The sequence below is a fragment of the Thermobia domestica genome, chromosome 13 (assembly GCF_964235325.1).
Source record: "Thermobia domestica chromosome 13, izTheDome1.hap1.1, whole genome shotgun sequence".
NCBI lineage: Eukaryota > Metazoa > Arthropoda > Insecta > Zygentoma > Lepismatidae > Thermobia > Thermobia domestica.
The window spans coordinates 64,589,554-64,611,878 of record NC_137466.1 but is presented as its reverse complement, the minus strand read 5'-3'; the positions used below and the strand labels follow the sequence as shown (position 1 = coordinate 64,611,878).

Genomic DNA, 22,325 nt, shown 5'->3' with positions numbered 1-22,325 from the left:
CAGCGGGTAGACTATGGGTCTTCCAGTGTAACAGAAGAGCGATATGTGGACTATGAACTCGTAGTCCATGAGCTGTATTGTTGTGAGTTTGGAACAGACGTCCCCACAGATGATTGTCTAACGAATGCAAGAAATAGTAATTCCATGTTCCAACTGCTGCACTACATATTTGATCATCTGTTCAAACGATAGCAGCATGGGATGCGTGATGCCCTGAATAGTTCACCACACACACAATCACCTTCTGCTGATGCAGAGATGGTTTTAGTTGTTTGTCAGCCGGTTCATGGGATACACTCCTGATCACAAAAACCTACACTGTTTTCCAGAGTCCAAGTCTAAAAAGTTGAACCTAGATCCTTACGTTCCTTAGATCTGCATAAGAGGGAAATATATTTTCCTTCCATTCTTTTTCAGAGCAACCTGCGTATTCTCTAATAGAAACAGGCCATCTGGACATTGTCTCAAGGAAGTGACAGGTAAAAAAACATTCACAAAATATGACAAAAATAGTCAAAAACTGGCATATTACATGATATCACATCCAAGCCTGCGGAAAGTTCACAGTCAACAGAACAGTAACGGAAAAACGGAGAAAGTTAATAACCATGTGCTCTTAGTCTAGAAGCCAACATAACGGATTCAATGTACCCATGTTCATTTTAACATGGATTAGAATCCTGTTTACACAAGCTTTATTAATATATATCTGCATTTAACCACGAAGAGTACTCGTGTTTGAATGTAACAAATTTATAAAAATATCAGTTGTGTAAATATAGTTCATTACAACATATCTTAAACTCTCAGCTCCTCCTCCACTTGTCTGTAACGTTTACTCCGGCGCGGGAGATTATGCTAGACTCCTGGCAAGAGTTCATGTGATTCGGATGCCACGTTAAGCAGTAGGTTAGGTCTCATATAACCTCGGTGTTGAAAGGAACGCTGACTCCAATACAGCACAATGTAATGTTTACTCAAACAGAAAGCAATATGGAAAGGTGTTCATCCTAGAAACTACAAACTGGCATTAATCCATGGAAATGGAAGAAATCTTCTGCTACTCTGAATCTTTATCATACATGCTGTGATTCGTCAACCGTTGATCTGTCCGTGGTCTCGACCAGATAGTTATGTGTTGGTGACTAGCTGTGGACTTCGTCTTTTCGTCTACCAACTTAACACTACCATAGACAGTGTTCGTGAGCTAAGTTGATTTTGAGTTTAATGTCCCTTTCAGCAGCGAGGTTATATGAAATGGGACCTACTGATTAACGTGGAATCCGAACTGCATAAGCTCCGGCCAGAAATCGAACCGGGGAGTGTTCGTGAGTAAAACCAACTGTGGTCCATGAGAGGAATGAAGACATTGACATAAAAAATATATATATAAACGTGTCATTACTGACATTCTCCTCTTTCTTACCTATAACCTCTCGCGGTTGCCGAAACTTTAATTGAATGTGTCACGTTTCATTTCAAAAACTAACGCTCTACCATCCCTTGTTCATTACTGGTTTCGAATCTGAGTTACGTCTATTTTAATTCTATTTGGTCTGTAACATGGTGATCGATGTCTGGAATTTCAGTCTCTGTAGTATCTCTATAAAGGCAAATCTTTAATGTGTTCCCCCTTCCTAATAGTCGTTTTTTTTAACACTAACACAAAGCTGTGCTTTAGTGTTGTTTCAGTTGAAATCAATATGTTTACTCATCAGTTATATGCCATGATTAAAAAAAAAAAAAAAAAAAAAAAAAAAAAAAAAAAAGCAACAGACCAGAAATCTTTTGCATGAAAATAATTGAATTTGCATCCAAGAATTACCGAAGTGTAATAACTACCATTTTAAACTATTTTCTAAGATCAATCACAACTATGTACGAATGGTTTAGTACTTCCAATTATGCCACTTCACTGATGATACGAACTGTAAACTCGACTTGGAATAACGTAAAATTTAGGACAGTCGGATAATGAAGTGTTAATTTAAATAAATAAAACAAATTTACTCTTAACTACGAATGAACTAAAAAGACGTATAGATCTGTATATACATAAAAGCAATTACCGACTGAATGTGTACTTACAAGATTGTAATACATAGTTGTAATGAAAGAAATGAAATGAAATCTTGGAGTTTTACGTCCCACGGATATGCCGGTTAGGCTAAAGGAGACGGTGATGATGAGAAATGAATGAAATGGTGGAATGAAGAAAGTGGGAGGAAACGGGAGAACCCCGAGAAAACCCACGCACACGGTGTTTGTCCACCACAAAGTTCACTTGGTGGGGGCTGGGATCGAACCCGGGACCCCAAGCATTAGAGGTGAACGCTCTACCAGTGAGCCACCGCTAGTTGTAATGAAAGACACAGTATGTGTATGTAGAACTTAGGTTGACGTGAAATTTCGAGGAAGTACGTTTCAAAATATATGTTTACAACACAATGATGTTAATGTGGCATTATTCGGTTTTAAAGTACGATGACGAGCAAAAACATTATTACTAAACGAATAAATTAATTGACGTATCAGTTGAGTACGCGGATCTCACCTCTAGAAAGACATGGAGAGGAGCTGTCTGCACTACCTTGGGAGCTGCCTTGATGCCTCAGTCTGTGGCGAGAACTTGGCCGACTCAACGTTGAAGCACTTGTCACAGAAAGACTGTTTGGAGTGGGTTGTGAAGCAGAGACAGGAACAGGTTGTGCAGTAACAGGTTGGCCGATATCAAGATCTGGTGGCGGCGATGTTTCTTCCCTCATGGCATGACTTCGAACTAACAACTTAACCTTTGAATGAGACTGGAACAACATACAAGCTAAACAATTAATGAAGACAAAAGCTATATTGCGTATATTTATACGTTTAGGACCTTTCTGGCATTACAGCCCATGGAGAGCTTTAGCCACATAATTAGATTTTAAGTATCATATAAAAAAAATCCCAAATACAGGAAAATCTAAATATACAATATTCTATTCGACATACTGTAAGACTGACTTCACTGAAGGTAAAAATGTTTACAATAAATTAATATTATGCAAGTCTGTTTCACTATATTCCACTGATAATTACGGAAGCATCATTATATTTTATAGTGCTGAGTAAGCTTCTTCCCATTTGTGTTCAATTTGCATGGATCAAAATATGAACATTTTATGTTTACTATAATGGCAAGAGTTGAATTTCCAACATTAAAAGATGCATGTCATAGAACTATATTATTATCGCAGAAGGATATGGCAAAATTTTGGAAAATGATAGCATGTGTTAGTGTATATGAACCATGGGTCGAATCCTTTTAGTCTTAGAGACATTAATATATCGAAATAAAGACCAAGTTATTATATTTACAGTTTATTAGTTACGTATTTTCTGTAATAATGTATATATTATCATCACTTAAAAGAAGATAGGTAGGGAAGGAAATAGGATTTTAAAAGGTATAACTTAGTCCCATTTAAGAATCCCCTTTAATCGTGAAGAAAATTTTGAATTCCAAGTTTTCACCTTCAAATTTGGCTATTGAACCCTGATATTTTAGAAAGTGATGAGAATAAATTAGCAATATCACTACCCAATGTACGCGATAATACATAATGTAAATGCTCAAAATTGTGTTGCAATACAGCTATTACCATCGGTGTTACAACACGAATAATGAGACATCAAATACAAAAATTCGAAAAGTTGTTTTCTCTCAGTATACTGTAATCTATAGTATATCAAATGTGAATTAAATGTGTTGGAAATGAAGGAACTTTGAGATCAATATCATTGTAATAACTCAATGTTGATTTTCAGTTCTGAAGAGCTATTATGCGTCAGTAACTAGGGTAAATATGTAGACTTATAATGACTGTTTCTTGTTTGCAGAAAGATGGTAGTACTAAGAGCCTATTGGTTGTATGATGACAATTAACGAAGAAAAACAGATTAATAGAATTACAAAATGAAACAATATTTTGTAAGGCAAGTTTACCACACTCAACAAATACTTTAGGAATATGTTACGCTTTGCATTTTGTATTGAACATCTGCAACAATCTTACGATCAATATTATGTACTGTTGATCGGAAAAGGAATCAGCGTTATAGTAGTGCAACAAAAGAAAGTGATGGTCCGAAATAATAAAAGATTATGTGGTGAAGTTAATAAGTTCAAAATGTTAGAAGTGTCGCACTTGTACACAAATGCCGATTATATGGACATGTTCTTTCTCTATGGCTTCTGCGACGGTAGTTAACACGTGTGCAGAAGAATATATATGACGGCATCCTGATCGCAGAACATGTAATCGGTGCGTATCTCTCCATGTGTATAAGGCATTACATAATAGTGGCATGCTTCCAAATTAATGTCTGAACGTCCCAGACGATGACGAGGACTATAATATTTTAGAAATGGTTCAAATAAGCCCTACCCCAGCATACGCAAGATTGCCACACGTGAACGTGTAACTCAATCCTATGTGCATCAGTTACTGTTCGAAGATGATTTACATTCTTTTCATGTACAAGAGTTGCAACACCTGCATGTTGCGTGTGGAATTTTGTTGAGGGTGAGACAAATTGACATTTACTTCCATTCATTCTATTTATAGACGAAGCTGCCTTCACTCGACAAAAGCATGAACAATACTCGTATCAATGAATGCATGAGAATTTGCATTCAATTTTATAGACAAGTTTCGAGGAACGTTTTGCGGTGAACGTGTGATGCGATTATTAATGATTTGATCATTGACCTCGTTGTGTTATCTGATCGAATGACGGGCCAAAACTAGCTATATTTTCTGCAATATGATTTTCCACTACAGTTAGATAACTATATGAATATGGATTTTAAAAAACATGATGTGGGCATCATTCTCAAGACATCTCAACCCTCCTCAATCGGTGGATCGGTTGTGGTGAATACGTTCACTGCCCACTTCGATCACCAGATTTAACACCTGTAGACTTCTGTGTAAGGGGTTATATTAAGGAAACGGGTTACACAGAAGATGTATATGAGAACTAATTGCACAAAGTCATGAAATCTTCGATACCATGATGTGTACGTAGTGCTAAGTGTATTGCAGTTGATGAAGACATTTTTGGAAATTTATTGTGATGATACATTCAATGGCCACTTCCGAATAATTTCGTCTGTGGCTAAGATTTGAAAGATGTTTTAAATAATGTTCTTGTTGTGATGGTAACATCTTCACTCGAGCGATCTGTCAAGTGAACTCCCTAATTGTAAGTATTCTCTACATGGTTCACGAATTTTCTATATTATATATTCATTTGTGTTATTAGGCTGCTGCAAAATACAAATCATTACACGTTTTATTATATTTTTTAAATCTATCTGCGCGATATCCTAAAACCAACATTCAGTAAGCATTTCTTGCAATTTGCATTCTTTGTATTATGTCGGCGATATTAATATTCGTGTTGCGACACAAATTTGAGCACCAACGAGATGTATTAGAGCATACATAAGGTAGTCATATTTGCTCATTTAATTTCATTACTTTATATATATATATATATATATATATATATATATATATATATATATATATATATATATATATATATATAAAGCAAGGTTTGATACCCGAATATAAAGAAAAATTTGGAATTTTGAAGTTCTTTTGAATAAAGGGGGTATTTTTGCTTCTAATGAGCTATACTATCGTTTCCCAAAATACTGCCTTTTCCTCTTGGGACACCCTGTATATTACATATGTAGGACGTCCCAGGAGGAAAAGCCGACATATATGATAGATATGAATGTATAAATTAATGCAATTTCGACTAAAGAGTTATTAAGTTTAAAATGAAACTATTAGCTATTTTAATTAAGCTGAACTACAATCATATTTTATAAACTAATACACCTTGTCCATATTACTATTAGTTTGATCTACTATGTAGTCTGAGAAAATATATAAGTATACACCTTCTTGCTCATATAAATGATTATGTCTATGGTCAATCAATTTAAGTCAAACAATATCAACATGTCAACAGAACTGATTTTTCTGCAAGAAGAGATAAACTTCAATGCATGAAAATCTATTAACTATTGCACGAAAATTCAAAATTGCACTTTCTAAGCTGTCACTTACTCAAGCACACATTATTATATTAAAGATCGAAATATTTATTCTTACCCGTTGCCTAGATGTTTGCTTTTCTTCTTCGCGTTGTTCCTTTGTATCAAGACTAGCAGTGTTTGGCCCCTGACTTAGCTCATCCCCAGTAACCCCCAATCCTTCACTTGTAGTAGGTGCGTTATGGCCATTACTTGAAACTTCCTCCAATGTGCCTGAGATTTCTTCCAAAACGAGATTCTCATCATCTGCTTCTTCAAATTCATCCTGTTGAAACATGGACAAATATTTCAATGTTTTCACATTACGAACATTTAAAAACATTAAATTAACATGAATTTATTATGCACTGCAACGGGGAACAGACCATGGTACTTACTTTGCTTTTTCCACTCATATTAAGAGTTCAAAATCAAACATTCTACTAAGCATTATGAAATGCTGGTCTCATACTCTCTTTTACTTTCATGTTTTCCACATATGCAGACAACAGTAATTTACAGTTAATTTACGGAAAACGGACAACTGAAAAGAGATTAACTATACTTCCCTAATGCCATAAGATTATGAATGATTTGTAAATTGACTTTCAGCTGTAAACGTGAAAGAACACAATAATCACATAAATCTTAAAATGTTTCTTATTCAGTAAAATATTGATAACTGGGTTACTTTCAATATTAACAGTCATTCACAGTAGAATACAAACAATATTGGCATTAGGAACAATGTAAATGCTTGAAGATGTTCACATCTGTGGATAAATTTGGAGAAAAAAAAAAAGGTATGCATATAAGGCACTGTTAAAGAGCGGTGATAAGAGCTCCTAAGATAGGAACAGTATGTGAACGATACGACATTTAAAGGATTATTTTAAAATTGAATGCTGATCATTCCAACCCAAGCAAATAATTACTTTAATAAAAATTTAGCATGCATGTATATTTCGTACACTAATGTACAACTTTTATTTTCGTCACACTTCATTATGTGGAGTACGTTCAGCATCGAAAGTCTATAGGATCCAAGTATAACTTACGTTATCTTTTAAATGAGTTTATTAGTTCATCTTATAAGTTCCCTGAAAATTGCACTTATTATAAAATCTCTTTATAATGAGTGCAATTTTCAGGGAACTTATAAGATATTTATAGGTTCAAAAACATGCAAGATAAAGGTAAAATGTTTATATAGTTTGAAACGAAAACAAATAATTACTTAAAACTAATTGTCTTAATTTATTTACCACTTTCTACATTACTCTTTAGGTAAATTATTTTACGCTATTTCCCCCTCTTCCTAACGGAAGAGATTACATAATTTGGAATTTATGTTATCAATTTCCTTGTGAATATTCCGTTTTATAGGATTTAGAAGTGAAAAAATATTGTGTGAAGTTTGGCAAACATTTATAACGAATTCTAGTGTTACGTATCTTGGTATTGCTAACAAGAATACTTTTCAATAATCTGGACGAAATGTAGTTTATATTTAGTAAGGCGGCAAATGTATTTTTTTTTTTTTTAGTTTAAAAATTGCAAAACAGTGGTGAAAAACTCCTTCGTTATTTAATATATCCACAATTGTTAAAAACTTCTACACTTCTAGAATTAACTAACAAAGTAATTAGCTTGCAATACGTCTATGCACAGATAGAACACTGCAACAGCCACTACTAAATTTTAATTCAACTCACTATCTCACACCATATAGTCAATGACGGAAAGACTGTCATAATTAAACAAGAGTTGGAAAAAATTAACTAAAGCCTTCTTAATGGTTCATGCTCCAATTCGAAACGAAAGTTCAGCCACAAGAAGCCAAACACTGATTAGTATTCATTTTACAGAATAGGGTTCAATATTAATACATACATCAAGAAAAAAGGTTCTTTAATAATAGCAACAAGGCGAAAGAAAGCGAAGAATGGGATAGACGAAACATACGGTAATAATTTTATTTCAAGGTGGTACACAATATCATACCGAATTCCGACGAACATTGATTCACTGATTACCCCCTCCCGATTCAACATTCCTCTTTACACTGATCCAGTAGATGATGTATCAACAGAAAAAAAAAAAGTAAGTACTAATGCAAATTATTGACACGATAAGCACAACTGAAAGATCACGCAGAGTTCTTACTTAAATAATACAAAGAAGTATAAAAACCATTTCGAACATTAATTTCACATGTTTTGATTGAACATATTGGGTTAAATAATTAAGCCTGTTTTTATATATATTAGGATAAGATTAGCGACATCTTAAAATAAATTAGGTTCTTTAAATAGCAATTTTGATAGTGGGTATAACAATTTTCACATTCTTTGAAATGTCATGCATAACGTGCAACACTGTCAGCTACGCAAATAAGCAGAACAGAAAATGCGAATAAAGGAAGCAATATAGATGATGCACTTGTGATTTTTTTTTGTCCCTCCACCATACCTGCTTCGAAAGCATGCGTTGCGAACGTAAACTGCGAGTCCGCTCCATCTTGGGACTGCTTGGAGCACTGTTAGAACCGTTGTGCACCACTATACTGGGGACTGAGAACAGAAAGGAAAACAGTTGAGACAAGTTAGTGGAACAGAAAAGAGAGCATCACCTTCAGAGCCATGTGAAAGAACTACATTACTTCCAAGCACTCTTCACTATATTCTACACTAAAAGCACATGAGCACCACGTCCATTATTCTCATATGGTTCGTAGCTAATCAAGAAACAAGTAGCTCTATAAATAGAAAGGAACATTCAAGACTACATCACTGTAATACCTATTCTTACTATACTAAAATACTAAGTAAGTCTGTACTGGAACAGAATATATTCTGGAGCATCATCATACAATAGTAATCTTTTGTCTGTCATTTCACAGTCACTTATTTCGAACTTGTAGTTCGCACATTCGTAGTAACTGCTAAGAGAAGATTTCTCAGCCATATAGAATAGCTGAGAGCCTCTTTCTTTACTGGAATAAAGTACATCAAGGTAAAAGGTGTGGGAGGATAATACCACGTTCTGCAATTTCCTAGTTCACGTACAATGAAACCTATCTAACTGAAAACTGAAATGAAACACGGGTTTAACATGTTATGTTTTTCTCCTGTAGGATAAAGGAGACAGATAATTAATGAAAGTAAATGACTGTGAAATGATTTATGGGATGAAAATGTGGTACGAAACTGAAGGACACCGAGATAATCCACGGACACGGCATTGTCCATCGCAAACTAAACGGCGTGACAAACATCTTGTCATTTGAAGGCGGCGCTCCAAATTCCCTTTAAATGCTGCTAGCAAATGAGAGGCCAGCGGTATTGCCACATTTATTTTGTACACATCCACACTGTCCCCTGCCATCTGACCACGTTGTAGTTTGTCTGTTTAGTCATAGCCACATCCTTTTACCATTTGGCAACGTCGCGTCAGAGCTTGCGTTTCATTTGTTTAGCTGAAATACCAAGATGTTTGTCACAGGCTTTAATATGGACTAGAATTAAACCAGGAACCCCACGCATCCGTGATACGCACACTGCCACAAAACCTATGTTCACTATCATGCTTCCACTGGAATGTAGCCAATTTATACAAAGTATGTGTATTCTCGCAAACAAATTAATATAAATTATAATAGACCTATTTCTAATTCAGTAATTTGAATTCTCAATTTTCATTTTGTACAACACAAATACATACAGTAAGAATGATTTCTGCAATATAAAAACACTGTCATGCAGCAAATCTAATGAGACAGCAAAATATAATGTCAACTTTTTAAAAATGCATACGATAAATATTTAAGGTTAAAGCAAACCCCCCCCCCCCCAAATCGTAACAGAAATTGAGATCACATTTATTTGGTACACAAGAAATTCTGTTGGATTTTGAACTTCGAAAAACAAAGGCAATAAACGAAGACGTACCTGGAAAATCAGAAATACTTCCTATCAGAAGTAATAACCTACCTCCAACAGTCGGGAAGACTATCGATCTCACGGCGGAAAACAGCGGAATGCAAACCAAAGAAATTGTACAATGCGACAGCCATCTCATCGAGGATTTGAAACCGCTGTTTTCGCAGATTGTTGTCTAACGAATACAACTAATTTTAATTCGACGGCACAATACCCAGACAATACGGGGAATGCATTAATGCTTCCGAACCAAGTCGGAGAATGATGCCATGCGTAAAGATGCAAGGCCACGAAAAATGGCTTTAATTAACGGTTTTTCCATGTCTTTTTTTTTTAAACCTTTTCAAATATTTCAATTTTGGTGGAGAGAGAGAGAGAACAGTTCCACCTTTCTTGTTTCATTATAATATATAAAACCTTATCTACTGTTCTGAAGGGAGGGGGGATCTAGAACTAAAGAAAATCAGTCACTCGATAGAAAAAGGGAAAATCGGTGTATGCAGAGCTTTTCTAGTTCCAAGGAATTGTTTGTAGAGCTATTACATTACCGTTGAACGATAAAAACAAGCGAAGTTCAACCAACAATACTAGCAATAACTGTTCTGAAAATTATGTAGATTTTGAGGAACAACTATATATTCTTTTTAACTCGAAGTCCAAGGGAACATGAAAAAAAAAAAGCTCGAATTATCCAAAAATATACATTTCAAGTACCTAAAATCACGCGAACAAAACTACTGTATGACGCGTTCCATCTCAATTCAGGCAGGTCAAGAAAAAATGTACCGGTGAAGCAATGGATTTTGGAAATTATTATTATTATTATTATTTTTTTTTTTTTTTGTGAGTTCCTTGTGGAAAATTAAGAAACCCGTAATTTTTTTAATTTCTCGAAAAAGAAAAAAACTTTTCTACTGAGATATTGCCTTCTCAAGTTCATTGTCGGTAATTGCTGAAGACCATAAAGTAGTACTCTGTATTACTTTTGACGAAGCATATCTCAGCAACAAATTAACATAAAGAAGTATTTTTTTCTCTAATAAATAATTGTGTATAGGTTTGTGATGTCAGAAGGTTATTCCCATGTCTTGTATACAGGGTGTCCATAAATTGTGACAGCTTTAGAAAAAAATTCGAAAATTACACAATTTCGGAATTTTCCCCCTCTTTTCCGTAACAATATATATATTTGTTGTTTACAACTTAGATAGGCTCTTTAAGGCAAAAATACTTTAAAGAGGTTGTGACTTATTTTAACAACAAAAAGTTGGCAGTTTTCGCAAAGTTCGCCATATTTAGACGCCATTTTCTTAGAAAACGTATTTTCAAAAAATATAATTTTTCAGTATAAATGAGCTATGTATGTGTTCTAAAGGCTCACCAAGTCTTATGTTCGACCACGCACTGGTTTAGATTTTATGGCTAAAAGTTTCCTCCGAAAAATTTGTGTTCACGAGGCAAGTCGCGGGATATTGAAATTTGACGGAAGACTATGAAGCTTCGGTCGCCGATAATTCATTTCTCATCTTTGCGAAGCTCGCAGAACATGTGCTGATACAGTACATTAGTTACCATCGTTAAATTAGATTGATCGAAAAACAGAAAAGGACAACATTGATTCGAAAAGTGAGATCGACTATGAACAATGCTGCACAGTCGAAATCTATGTTACCCATCCAGTAACAACGCAATGGAACAACTTGTGTATAATGTAATAATAAGCTAGCATGCTTACAAATGTTTATATGCAAATATAAATACTTACCACTAGTGTGTCCTCCATGAAAAGCGACGAATGGTTTCCTCAGTATCAAAAACACTTATTTTGTGTGACCTTCCTGTGCTGCCTACCGGTACAGGTGTATTAACGACTCTTAAGATATTTGTTAGTGGGATAGAACATGTTTCTTCCTTCATGTGCTCAGCGGGAAATCTATAACCTCCACAAGGCCCATGCGGTAACAAACATGAAACTCATAGTTACCGTTAAAACTTCTGCCACCCACCATTCACTGTCATAAAGACAAGTAACAAAGAAACCAGATTTAATATCATTTAACTGCACGAAGCCATTTCCAACATACTTTGTCCCAATGTTCTCTGGTTCGTGGAGATCATGATTGTGCGAGGTAAATACATTTTGTCCTGGGAAAGCAAATGATATTTCTGAATACCTATAATAGGACGAACCTTTTGCCACGCCGACACTTTGTTTTCGAAAATCTTCCACATCCGAACTTCGTAATAATATAATTTTAATTAAAGGTACATAATCTTGCACAGTTAATTCAAAATCTTGTGCATTCTTGATCACTTCAGTAGCGCTTTTGCTGAGATTGTGATGTGTAGCAAAATGTTTTACAAGTCCCCAATGCCATCACAGCTCCTTTTCCATGTCCAGCTGTCGTGAAAAGCCATTGTTTAAATTTATACGAGTGATTTTTCAGTTCCTGAAACTAAAATCGGTTCTTGAATGGCTAGCTGCTCCATCGGACACAACTGTCAACTTCATTATTTCTGCTTGGCTTTCCAATTTAACGTGCTCCTCAATTTTTTTCATAGCTTATATAGCATGGGTGATATCATGTACTTTATCGTCACTAACAGCAGCGCAGGATTTGGTTTCATTGCCACTGTATGTAACTGAGGTGAAAATTGAGATTTGGTTGGATTGCCAGTGGTAACTTTGTATTTCCCCAGACCAATTTTCTGCAAAATTAACGTGTTACTAAATAACTACTATCGTCACGCATCTCAAGTTTTTCAGTAGCTACAGCTTTCCTTTGAATTTCCTTCACTTCCCTATGTACAAGAACTTTAACTGTGACTGCACCAATGTACGAGACGAAACTTTGCAGAGGGACGGTTTTCGTTATAAGATCGTCGTTTTCTCAAACTCCATAAGAAACCTCTTCTGTTAGGTATTCTTCCAATTCCAGGGAAGCGATGTGTATTCCTTCTATACCAGGGCAATCGGTACATTCTTCCAGCTTGCAACTTTGACTGTCAATTGAGCATACCATAAGTGAAAAGAGCTCCTGGAACACTTCTTTACTAGTTTTTTTTGTTTCTCAGATTATTTAAAGCAATAACGGCAAGTTCGAAGTTCGCACAGCAGACACAAACAAGTCTCTATAGGGTTGGGGTATAACCCATTTCGGCCGCAGGCTATAAAATTTTGAGTGGATCATTTTCAATTCTGGATTTTCTCTTCTCAAGACTTTATATATTTCTTTAACTAACCGTGTTAGGTATCGCTTAACTTTCTTTGTCTTAACACGATCTTCTACCACAGTGACGACATCGCTTTTGTTTGGGCTTTGACGGGAGCAGTCAAATTCGTCACATAGATAATACTTCAAAGCTCTTCCAATTGTGTTCTCATCAATTGGATGGTCACAGTTTGGATCGCGATTTCTGTAAATTCCTTTGGTTTTTATTACTGTTCTTGACTTGTCAATTAAGTATTTTGTCACGGAAGGAAATAATTCTAGTGCCTTTGACCTGGAAACGGAAGTTGGTATTATCGTAGCCAATCGTACCTTTTCATTGTAAGATGTTGTTGCGCTAAAGCCTTTATTGATATTTTCTTTCCATGCAAAACACTTAACGGGACTGACTGGGGTGGTTTTAGTTGGTGTAAGGTCGACGTCGTACACTGAACTTACTGTTTTCGCTACAACTTTTTTAAATTCTTGAGAATTTACGACGTTATTTGACGCATATGACATTCGTTAGCTAGTGACTTTTGAGACTTTCGGTGGCACAAGGGGACTAGTGTCTATTTCCATTACTCGTGCGGGCAAAGTTAAAGAATATGTGAGAGCTGCAGGATCTTCATACCTCTGCTCATCAGTACCAGGTGATATTGCCGTGGGAGTACTAGGCTGACTATTTGGTGTGGATGGTTCAGGAAGGTCTTCTCTTGCACTCAGATAATACTCAACACACCGCGAACACAAAGTATCAGCATCCGAAATAAGAAGTTGAGGATGACAGCGTTGATTTACACTAACCAGTCCTAACTCGCCAACAGAACAAAATTTGCTTGACTTTGGTTATAAATCACTTTTTTGTGCCGTTTTGCATAATCCGCACACTTTATACGGTATTCTGTACACGTACTCATTACGAAGAATTACGATAAAAATAGGACCGGTTAACAGCTTAAAAACGATTGTCTAAATATATATACACCCTCCATTCCAAAAGAAACCGAACTTTCGAAAACAAATAGTACCACTAGTGCATTCTGTTTTAATATTTTACCGGTAGATGGCGTAGTCCCTCATTGACAACTGGTATAAATGTCATGACATTTGGATGCACGGCAACGAAGTTATTGCGTTTCAACTGTCAGTGTGTTGTGTACATCGGTCGGAAAATGAGTTTCAAAAAACGAGCTTCAATTGAGTTTTGTGTTAAACTGGGTAAAACTTTTAGTGAAACGCACCAAATGCTACAAAATGCATATGGTGATGAGTGTCTATCCCGTACGCAAGTTTACGAGTGGTTCAGGCGATTCAAATCGGGTAGAGAGACGCTGGATGATGACGAAAGATCAGGCCGTCCCAGAACCGGATTATCGGAAGAAAACATCGAAAAATGCGTGAATTCATCCAACATAACAAAAAATCGTCGGTGAAAGTTATTGAAATGGAATTAGGCATTCCTCAAACAACCGCATACCGCATTTTGACCGAAGTTTTGGGCCTTAAGAAGGTTAATTCGCGGTTTGTACCACACAAACTCACCTAAGACCAAAAAGTTGATCGAATTGCGCATTGCAAAGACATCGTTAAAAGTGCTCGGCAGGATCGAAACTTCTTGAAATCGATTGTAACTGGTGACGAGACGTGGTGTTTTGAATATGAGCCCGAAACAAAGCGGCAAAGTGCTGAATGGAGAGCGCCGGATGAAGGAACACCCAAAAAAAGTCGCTTAGTGAAGTCAAAAGTTAAGGTGATGCTGATTTGTTTTTACGATTCAAAAGGAATTATCCACAAAGAATTTGTTCAGCCCGGCCAGACAGTCACTGGAGAGTTTTACTTGGGCGACATGAAGCGTTTGCTGGCAAGAATTCGTCGTATTCGGCCCGAATATCGCGAAATCGGCAGTTGGACTCTTTTGGACGATAATGCACCATCACATCGTTCGCGACTTGCAACTGAATTTTTGGTCAAAAATCACATTATTCGGTTGCATCATCCGCCCTATTCACCAGATCTCGCTCCGTGCGATTTCTATCTGTTCCCGAAACTGCATTTGGTGATGAAAGGAAAGTGGCACGCATCGATTGATGCCATTGAGAAGGCGACGACCGCCGTCCTAAAGACCATTCCAATAAAGAACATGGAGAAGTCGTTTGACAACTTGTTGGAGCGTGCAAATATGTATCGATGCAAAAGGGGAATACATTGATTAATAAAAATGATTTGTTCCAAAATGTACATTGCTTTTTTGTTTTTTTAAAACGTTCGGTCTCTTTTGGAATGGAGGGTGTATTTGTGAAAGTATACAAGCTATTTAGTCACTTCCTGACAATGCACCCAATATTTTCACTGAAACGATCACTTTTTTTTTTTAAGCAATGACGTAGTTTCAGAGGCCAAGAACGCCCAAGTATTTTTCCTTTCAAGATTTATCTATAAACACTTCCTCGATAAAATTATTAACCACAAAGAACTGAAAATTACACAATCATATGCACGAAAGAGACTAATTCTACAAAGCACTATGTCAACAACTTTGTGTACATGCTGTGTCCTAGCCACACTGTACATGTTTACAACATGTTCTCACGGTTACGTAAATTAATGAAAATTCCAGTCTTAGTTTAAATTTTAAGAGCCCGAACAGTCGAAAACACAAGTTCTTCAAAATGCGAACCTTAAGAACGTATTCAGTTAATATTCGAAGGCACTACAAAAATTACGATGAGAAGTGAACGAGCAGCAAAACTAACCACCCACACACAACATACTCCACGACATTCACACTCGAAATGATCTGCTTGAGAATGCGTTTGCAAGACGAAGTGCTTTCTTTAGGATTTCGGAAATTTCCCAATCTTTACAGTCAAAACCAATGACTAACATTAGAAAAAATCCCGATTTTGCAACCGTTCGATAATGGCCTCTATTTAGGGAATGTCCCGTTTTTGTTAATAAAAGGTCACAGAATATTGTATAATTTATTTTTCCATTCAAACATGTTGCATAGAAGTGGTGGCCTTCGCTTGTTTGTGGAAAACTAAAATCAATTGGCATATAGTAACAACAATATTAACTCCATAGCATGAAGCCCTAAAGAGCTTAAACCGACCAGACAGCTTTTCGCATGGGTGAGACGTGGTTCCCACCTCGGCTCCCACAGTTGTATAACCTGGCTTTCCAAACCAGAGTCCGCTGCCTTTCTATTCAGATAGCTCCCGAGTTGTCCTTACGATGCAGAGTCAACACCGAAATTTTTGAGCACCCGAGAATCGAACCCGCACTGCTCGCACTGAAAGCGAGCGCGTTACCGACTTGGCCACGCAGTATAATAATAATAATAATAATCATTATTATTATTTTATTTATGACCTTTCAGCATAGGACGGAGTTACGAAAAAGTACGTCGGAAAGAAGTACATCAGGAGTTAGTTTTAAGGTACTATCCCGGCATTCAACTGGTGTAGATAACGATAATTGGAAAATATATAGAATTGGAAACTTCTGGGTTCGAATACATGGCCTCCTGGATAAGAACTCTCTATCTCCTCCTACTACTACTGGAAATAGCAATTTATTATTAGGAGGAGGAGGATTTATTGATTGATTTTTAATTTAGCGCCCGTTCAGCACCGATGAAACGTGGACCTACTGATTAACGTGGAATCTGAACTACATGAGCTTCGCCGGAAATCGAACCCGGGTCTCCCCCCATGGGCGCGTACGCTAACCGCTTAGCCACGAAGGAGCTCGAGGAGGAGGAGGAGGAGGAAGGGACGAGATTAAACATGGTAACTAATGTTCTGCGAACTTCGCAAAGGTGAGAAATGAATTATCGGCGACCGCAGCATCATCTTCCGTCAAATTTCAATATCCCGCGACTTGCCTCGTGAACACAGTTTTTCGGAGGAAACTTTTAGCCATAAAATCTAAACCAGTGCGTGGTCGAACATAAGACTTGGTGAGCCTTTAGAACACATACATAGCTCATTTACACTGAAAAATTATATTTTTTGAAAATATGTTTTCAAAAAAAAAAAAAAAAAAAAAAGGCGTCTAAATATGGCGGACTTTGCGAAAACTGCTAACTTCTCGTTGTTGTTACTGCTAAAATAACAGTCACAACCTCTTTAAAGTATTTTTGCGTTAAAGAGCCTAGCCATGCCTACTCACAGTTGTAAACAACAAATATATATATTGTTACGGAAAAGAGGGGGGAAATTCCGAAATTGTGTAACTTTCGAAATTTTTTCTGAAGTTGCCACAATTTTTGGACACCCTGTATACAAGACATGGGAATAACCTTCTGACATCACAAACTACACACAATTATCTATTAGACAAAAAAAATTACTTCTTTAAATTAATTTGTTGCTGAGATATGCTTCGTCAAAAGTAGTGCAGAATACTACTTTTTGGTCTTCAGCAATTACGGACAATGAACTTAAGGAAGCAATATCTCAATAGAAAATTTTTTCGAGAAAAAAAATACGGGTTTTCTAATTTTCCATAAGGAATTCATAAAAAAAAAAAAATAATTATCAAAATCCATGACTTGACCGGTACATGCCCTGCCTGAATTGAGATGGAACGCGTCGTATATGGAAAAGATTAGTATGCAGTACGCTTTACCATTAAGACAGTACATTATTTGTGTGATGAAATACCGCCAAACGACATGCACGCGCACATAAATTAAGCCAAACATACAATGGAAAATACATTGAAGCAAAGTGTCGCGTACAGTACATTAAGACAAAGATTCATATAGTAATAACAATCTTGACTGACTGCACTCAAAGAAGTTCATGATCTTCGCTTGCTTTTACTTGCTTGTTTTTAAAGAGAAAATAAAACCTTCAATTTCATTCATTGCGTGAAACACGTCATTAGTAAAATTTGGTTGACATCAGCTAATTCAGAAGCTCCAGATGAGTTTGGCACATGGTCTTTACTTCATCGTAGATCTCGTCTCCATGTTTTTGTACTGTTGAGACAATTCAGAGATTTCGATAATAACTATTCAATCCTTACAGCCCCGATCTTGCCCACAACGATTTCTTTGTCTTCACCTGAAAAAGTGGTTTGCATCAAAGTATTCTGGTTGTACTCTCAGGCGGCAGATTTTTATACAGAGGATATACAGAAGCCTCCGAATTGTCTGGAGGTTCATGGTGACTAAGTCGAAAAACAGCGACAGTATGTACTCGTACATCAATCACAAATTTCTTCCATCATTTTCTCGTTTTTTTTAAATTTATTTATTTACTTTAAGATCGGCTCTTTGTTCTGACATGCTTCCCGTATGTGTTCCAGACACTTGATAAGATGTTAACGACCAAAGCGAGACTAGTGGTATAGTGGGTTACATAACTTACCACTTGGCAACCAATGCAATGCTAGTTTGAAAACAAATCAAGGCACCCAGCCGCGAACTGAACACGGAACTCCAAGTACTGAATGTTGTGAAGCGTTTTCTTAACTGTCGAATCCACTACAGGAAAACAAAAATGATTCTTCAAAATCAAAGCTATTTTTTACGAGCAGCAGTATTTTTAAGGAAAAGAAAACAATCCCCAAAAAAAGCCATTTTTTCATCTTCACCATCCAACTCCAAAAAATTGAATCTAGATCCCTCTCAATTCTGTCAGGTCTGCAAACAGGGAATTCATTTTTCTGTCGTAAAATAAATAAATAAATAACATTCATAGTATGTATGAGGAGTAGACTATCTAGAAGATGTCATTAAAGAAATACCTAATCATAAAAAATGACAAGAAAATAAAATAAAGTGGAGTTGATTTTAGTTTAGCGTCCCGTTCAGCAGCGAGGCTATATGAGACGTGAACCTACTGATTAACGCACAATCCGAACCACATGATTCCCGCCGGGAATCGAACCCGGGTCTCCCACGTCAAAGGCGCGTACGCTAACCGCTTAGCCACGAGGGAGCTCTAAAAGAAAGTGGAATACTGAATAATAGACGATAGAAGCCTATAGAATAAGCTCACAATATTTAATTAAAAATCTACCAGCGTCGGGATTTAAGCTCAGAACAGTCTGTTCTTTATGTCAATGCTTTACCACTTAACTACTATTATTTATTATTGTTCTTTCTAGGAAGAAAATAAAATAATTACAAAATTCTCAACGCATTTATTTTAAAATACTCTAAAATCTTCCATTTTGAAGTGCTCATGAAATCTGTGTTCCTATAATAATGGTTGATCAACTGACCTAAAAGATTGAAATTTTAATGTGTTGCTCTTGCTTTCCAAGTTTCAAAAGTAAACGATTTATTATTATTCATTCTGGAAATTAAATAATTGACACTGCGGCAAACTGCCACCCATAACAAAAGTGAAGTAAGTTTGATATAAACAAGAGCTAGATCCGTTGCCTGACAGTGCAAACCATACAGGAAAAATAGACTACGGCTAATTTATTTGCAAGTTAAAAAGTTTCAGAACAAATTAAATTTTAATGTATCATTGAAGATAAGAAATACAGACTATTTACTATTCAATATTAAACTTCAATATACTTCTGGACTTCAGTTAAGTTGTAATATACATATATACTGCTAGAAATGGATTACAGAACAGGGAACGGTGCAAGCCGAGTGATCACTCGAGTAGCTGTGCTTTAATTCTACTGATGGTAGCCGTCGTGTAAATTAGTGTGGACCGAACTTTCCTTACGTTCAGAAAATGCCCGGTGTCGTAAGACCACGTTTTCGGTGGTAATCCTCTGCCTCTCAACGTTTACACAATCAATAGAACGGTGACATGGCACACGAGAACGGGAATTCTATGAAGAGACTATCCGGCCTTCTGCACCCCCACTATAAATCCACGCTCAAAGTTGCTTAATTGGAATACAGGCGTACATTGGCATCATCCTGAAGTTGTATATACACACAATATGATATACATACATCGACACTCGTACAACTCCCTTCAAACTAGAAACGACATGCCATCTACAGATATATATTCTGTATGTGAATTCAATTCGAAATGGATGATATATAAGGAGTGTTCTCAAATACGTTTCCGCCAATACATGAGCGGCTCGGGTTAACATAATACAGTAGTATGACATTTTCTAATTTTCGAGTAAACTTCAAAAGAAGTTTCAACATTCCCATGCAATTCAATGCAATGACACATACCAAACAAGCTCTTTCCTTACCATCTGCAGATACATTTCCAAAATAGAACTACCTACATATTGTTTATGGTTCGATCTTAACTCATTTCATCTACTGATTCAATTTCACCGGAAGTAGTGGTTACCATTATGTTCCACCGAGCTGCTCATATATTACTTTACTGTCCGGTGATTTATTTATTCTCTCAAATTAGATTTTCTGCCCCCTACAGATTAAGATACTCTTGGTGAGAAAAAAGGGAGTGCCTCTGTTGGTAGCTTTCTTCAAGCTGATTCAGAAGATTTCACTACATTCCCGATTTCTAATACATAGACATGTTAACGGCATCTAGAAATATTAAGTTGATTCATGTATTTTAACAGTGATCTTCAAGCTATGATTAACTCAACACTGCTACCTTGACAATATCCTTTAATTATATTAAAGCATTTGAATTAAACTGTATTTTTGTATTTTCATGATACTTTCGGCAATTTCAGTTTCAGGGCAGGTCATTATTTATTTACTGAATTACAATAATTAATTTTAACTAAACATTTGAAATGAGCAATCAGTGGTTAGTTTTAGCTCCTGTGAACTTACGAGTATACTTTAATATTCATACCATTCGAAATTTTAATACCACAAGTAGCTTAAAATTACAAACGTTCTCTAAACTGAATGCTCTGCAGTAATGCGTTCATTATTATTAATTATTGATTTTAATATTCAGCTCTCCTATAAATCACTTTTCATCTAAAACTTCGTTATTTCTACCCTTAATTTCTAGATAATATTTTTAATTTAGACTCAAATCAGCTTGGTATTGTTTAATATTTCCGTATTACACAATTCAGGTAAATATGCATACTACTCAATATAAATAATTTCCATGTTATGCGTTATAATATTCCTTCAATCCCATTTTAGCTACGGATAATTATAGGATAAACTCTGCAACTAGATGCATAGTTGCAGAATTTAATGCCTTAATTACTGCCTGGAGTCGAAATATTTCTGCTGTGAATAAAAATTTAAATAGTCAGTCAAATCTTAAAAAAAAAAAAAAAAAAAAAAACGAATAAAGAACATATAGGAATAACTGGACAGAAGAAATTTTATATGCTAAAAACTAGATGGGAATATAAAAGTCATAGTACACGAACTCTCCAAGCAACTGAGGACGCAGTTGTGTGTCACAAATCTATCTACATACGCACTTCAAAATACGAACTTCAAAATACGCTTTTACAAAATAATAATTATAGTCGACTTATGCAGGAGATTATTTAATAGAGAAAACTGACAACAGGAATGTCTTTTAGGGGGAAATCACAGGATAAATATGGAATTATTAACGAAGAAATCCATGACACGTGCATAAGTATAAATATTACAACAAACAACCACGAAAGTAGAAAATCTTGAAGGAAAAATTCAAAACAATAATCAATCAAATAACTGCATTCTATTATAGCATTCCTTGAATTTGATCTCACTGTTAATTAAGAGATCTGTTTCAAAGAAATACAAGAAACTGAAGAATTGAAATGAATACATGGAAAGTCAAACCAGTCTATAGTGAGGAGGAACAGAAGTATGTTTGTGGTTAACAATGGTTAAGACAGAATACTACTGTTTGTCACTAGAATGAAGTGTGAGGGAAATATTGTGCCAAAAAGGATCAACTACTCTAATACTTAGTGCAGGTGTACAATGGAAGTTGTTAAAAATGCAGTGGAATGGTAAAGGGGCGGGGGTTACACAATATACTCACTTTCTAACTTGGCCATGTCTGACATTAGGGGCACTACAATGTTGGACAGGTTAGTTCTGCATTCTGCCTACTGAGGTCAGGACTGACTGTTCCTGAAATCTATTCACAAGAATAGACAATCAGTGTTTTATACTATACACTCATACTACTT

General features: G+C 36.0%; 1 protein-coding gene across 1 annotated transcript in view; it reads right to left on the bottom strand.

Moving 5' to 3' along the window:
* enc (R3H domain containing protein encore) overlaps positions 1-22,325 on the bottom strand; it is a gene marked incomplete at its 5' end in the record, with an annotated part of 313,145 nt that overhangs the window by 148,040 nt on the left and 142,780 nt on the right. Inside the window, 3 exons of the mRNA XM_081735830.1 lie at positions 2,555-2,804; positions 6,171-6,377; positions 8,564-8,664. Coding sequence (XP_081591956.1) covers positions 2,555-2,804; positions 6,171-6,377; positions 8,564-8,664 — 558 coding nt within the window. The remainder of the gene's footprint in view (positions 1-2,554; positions 2,805-6,170; positions 6,378-8,563; positions 8,665-22,325) is intronic.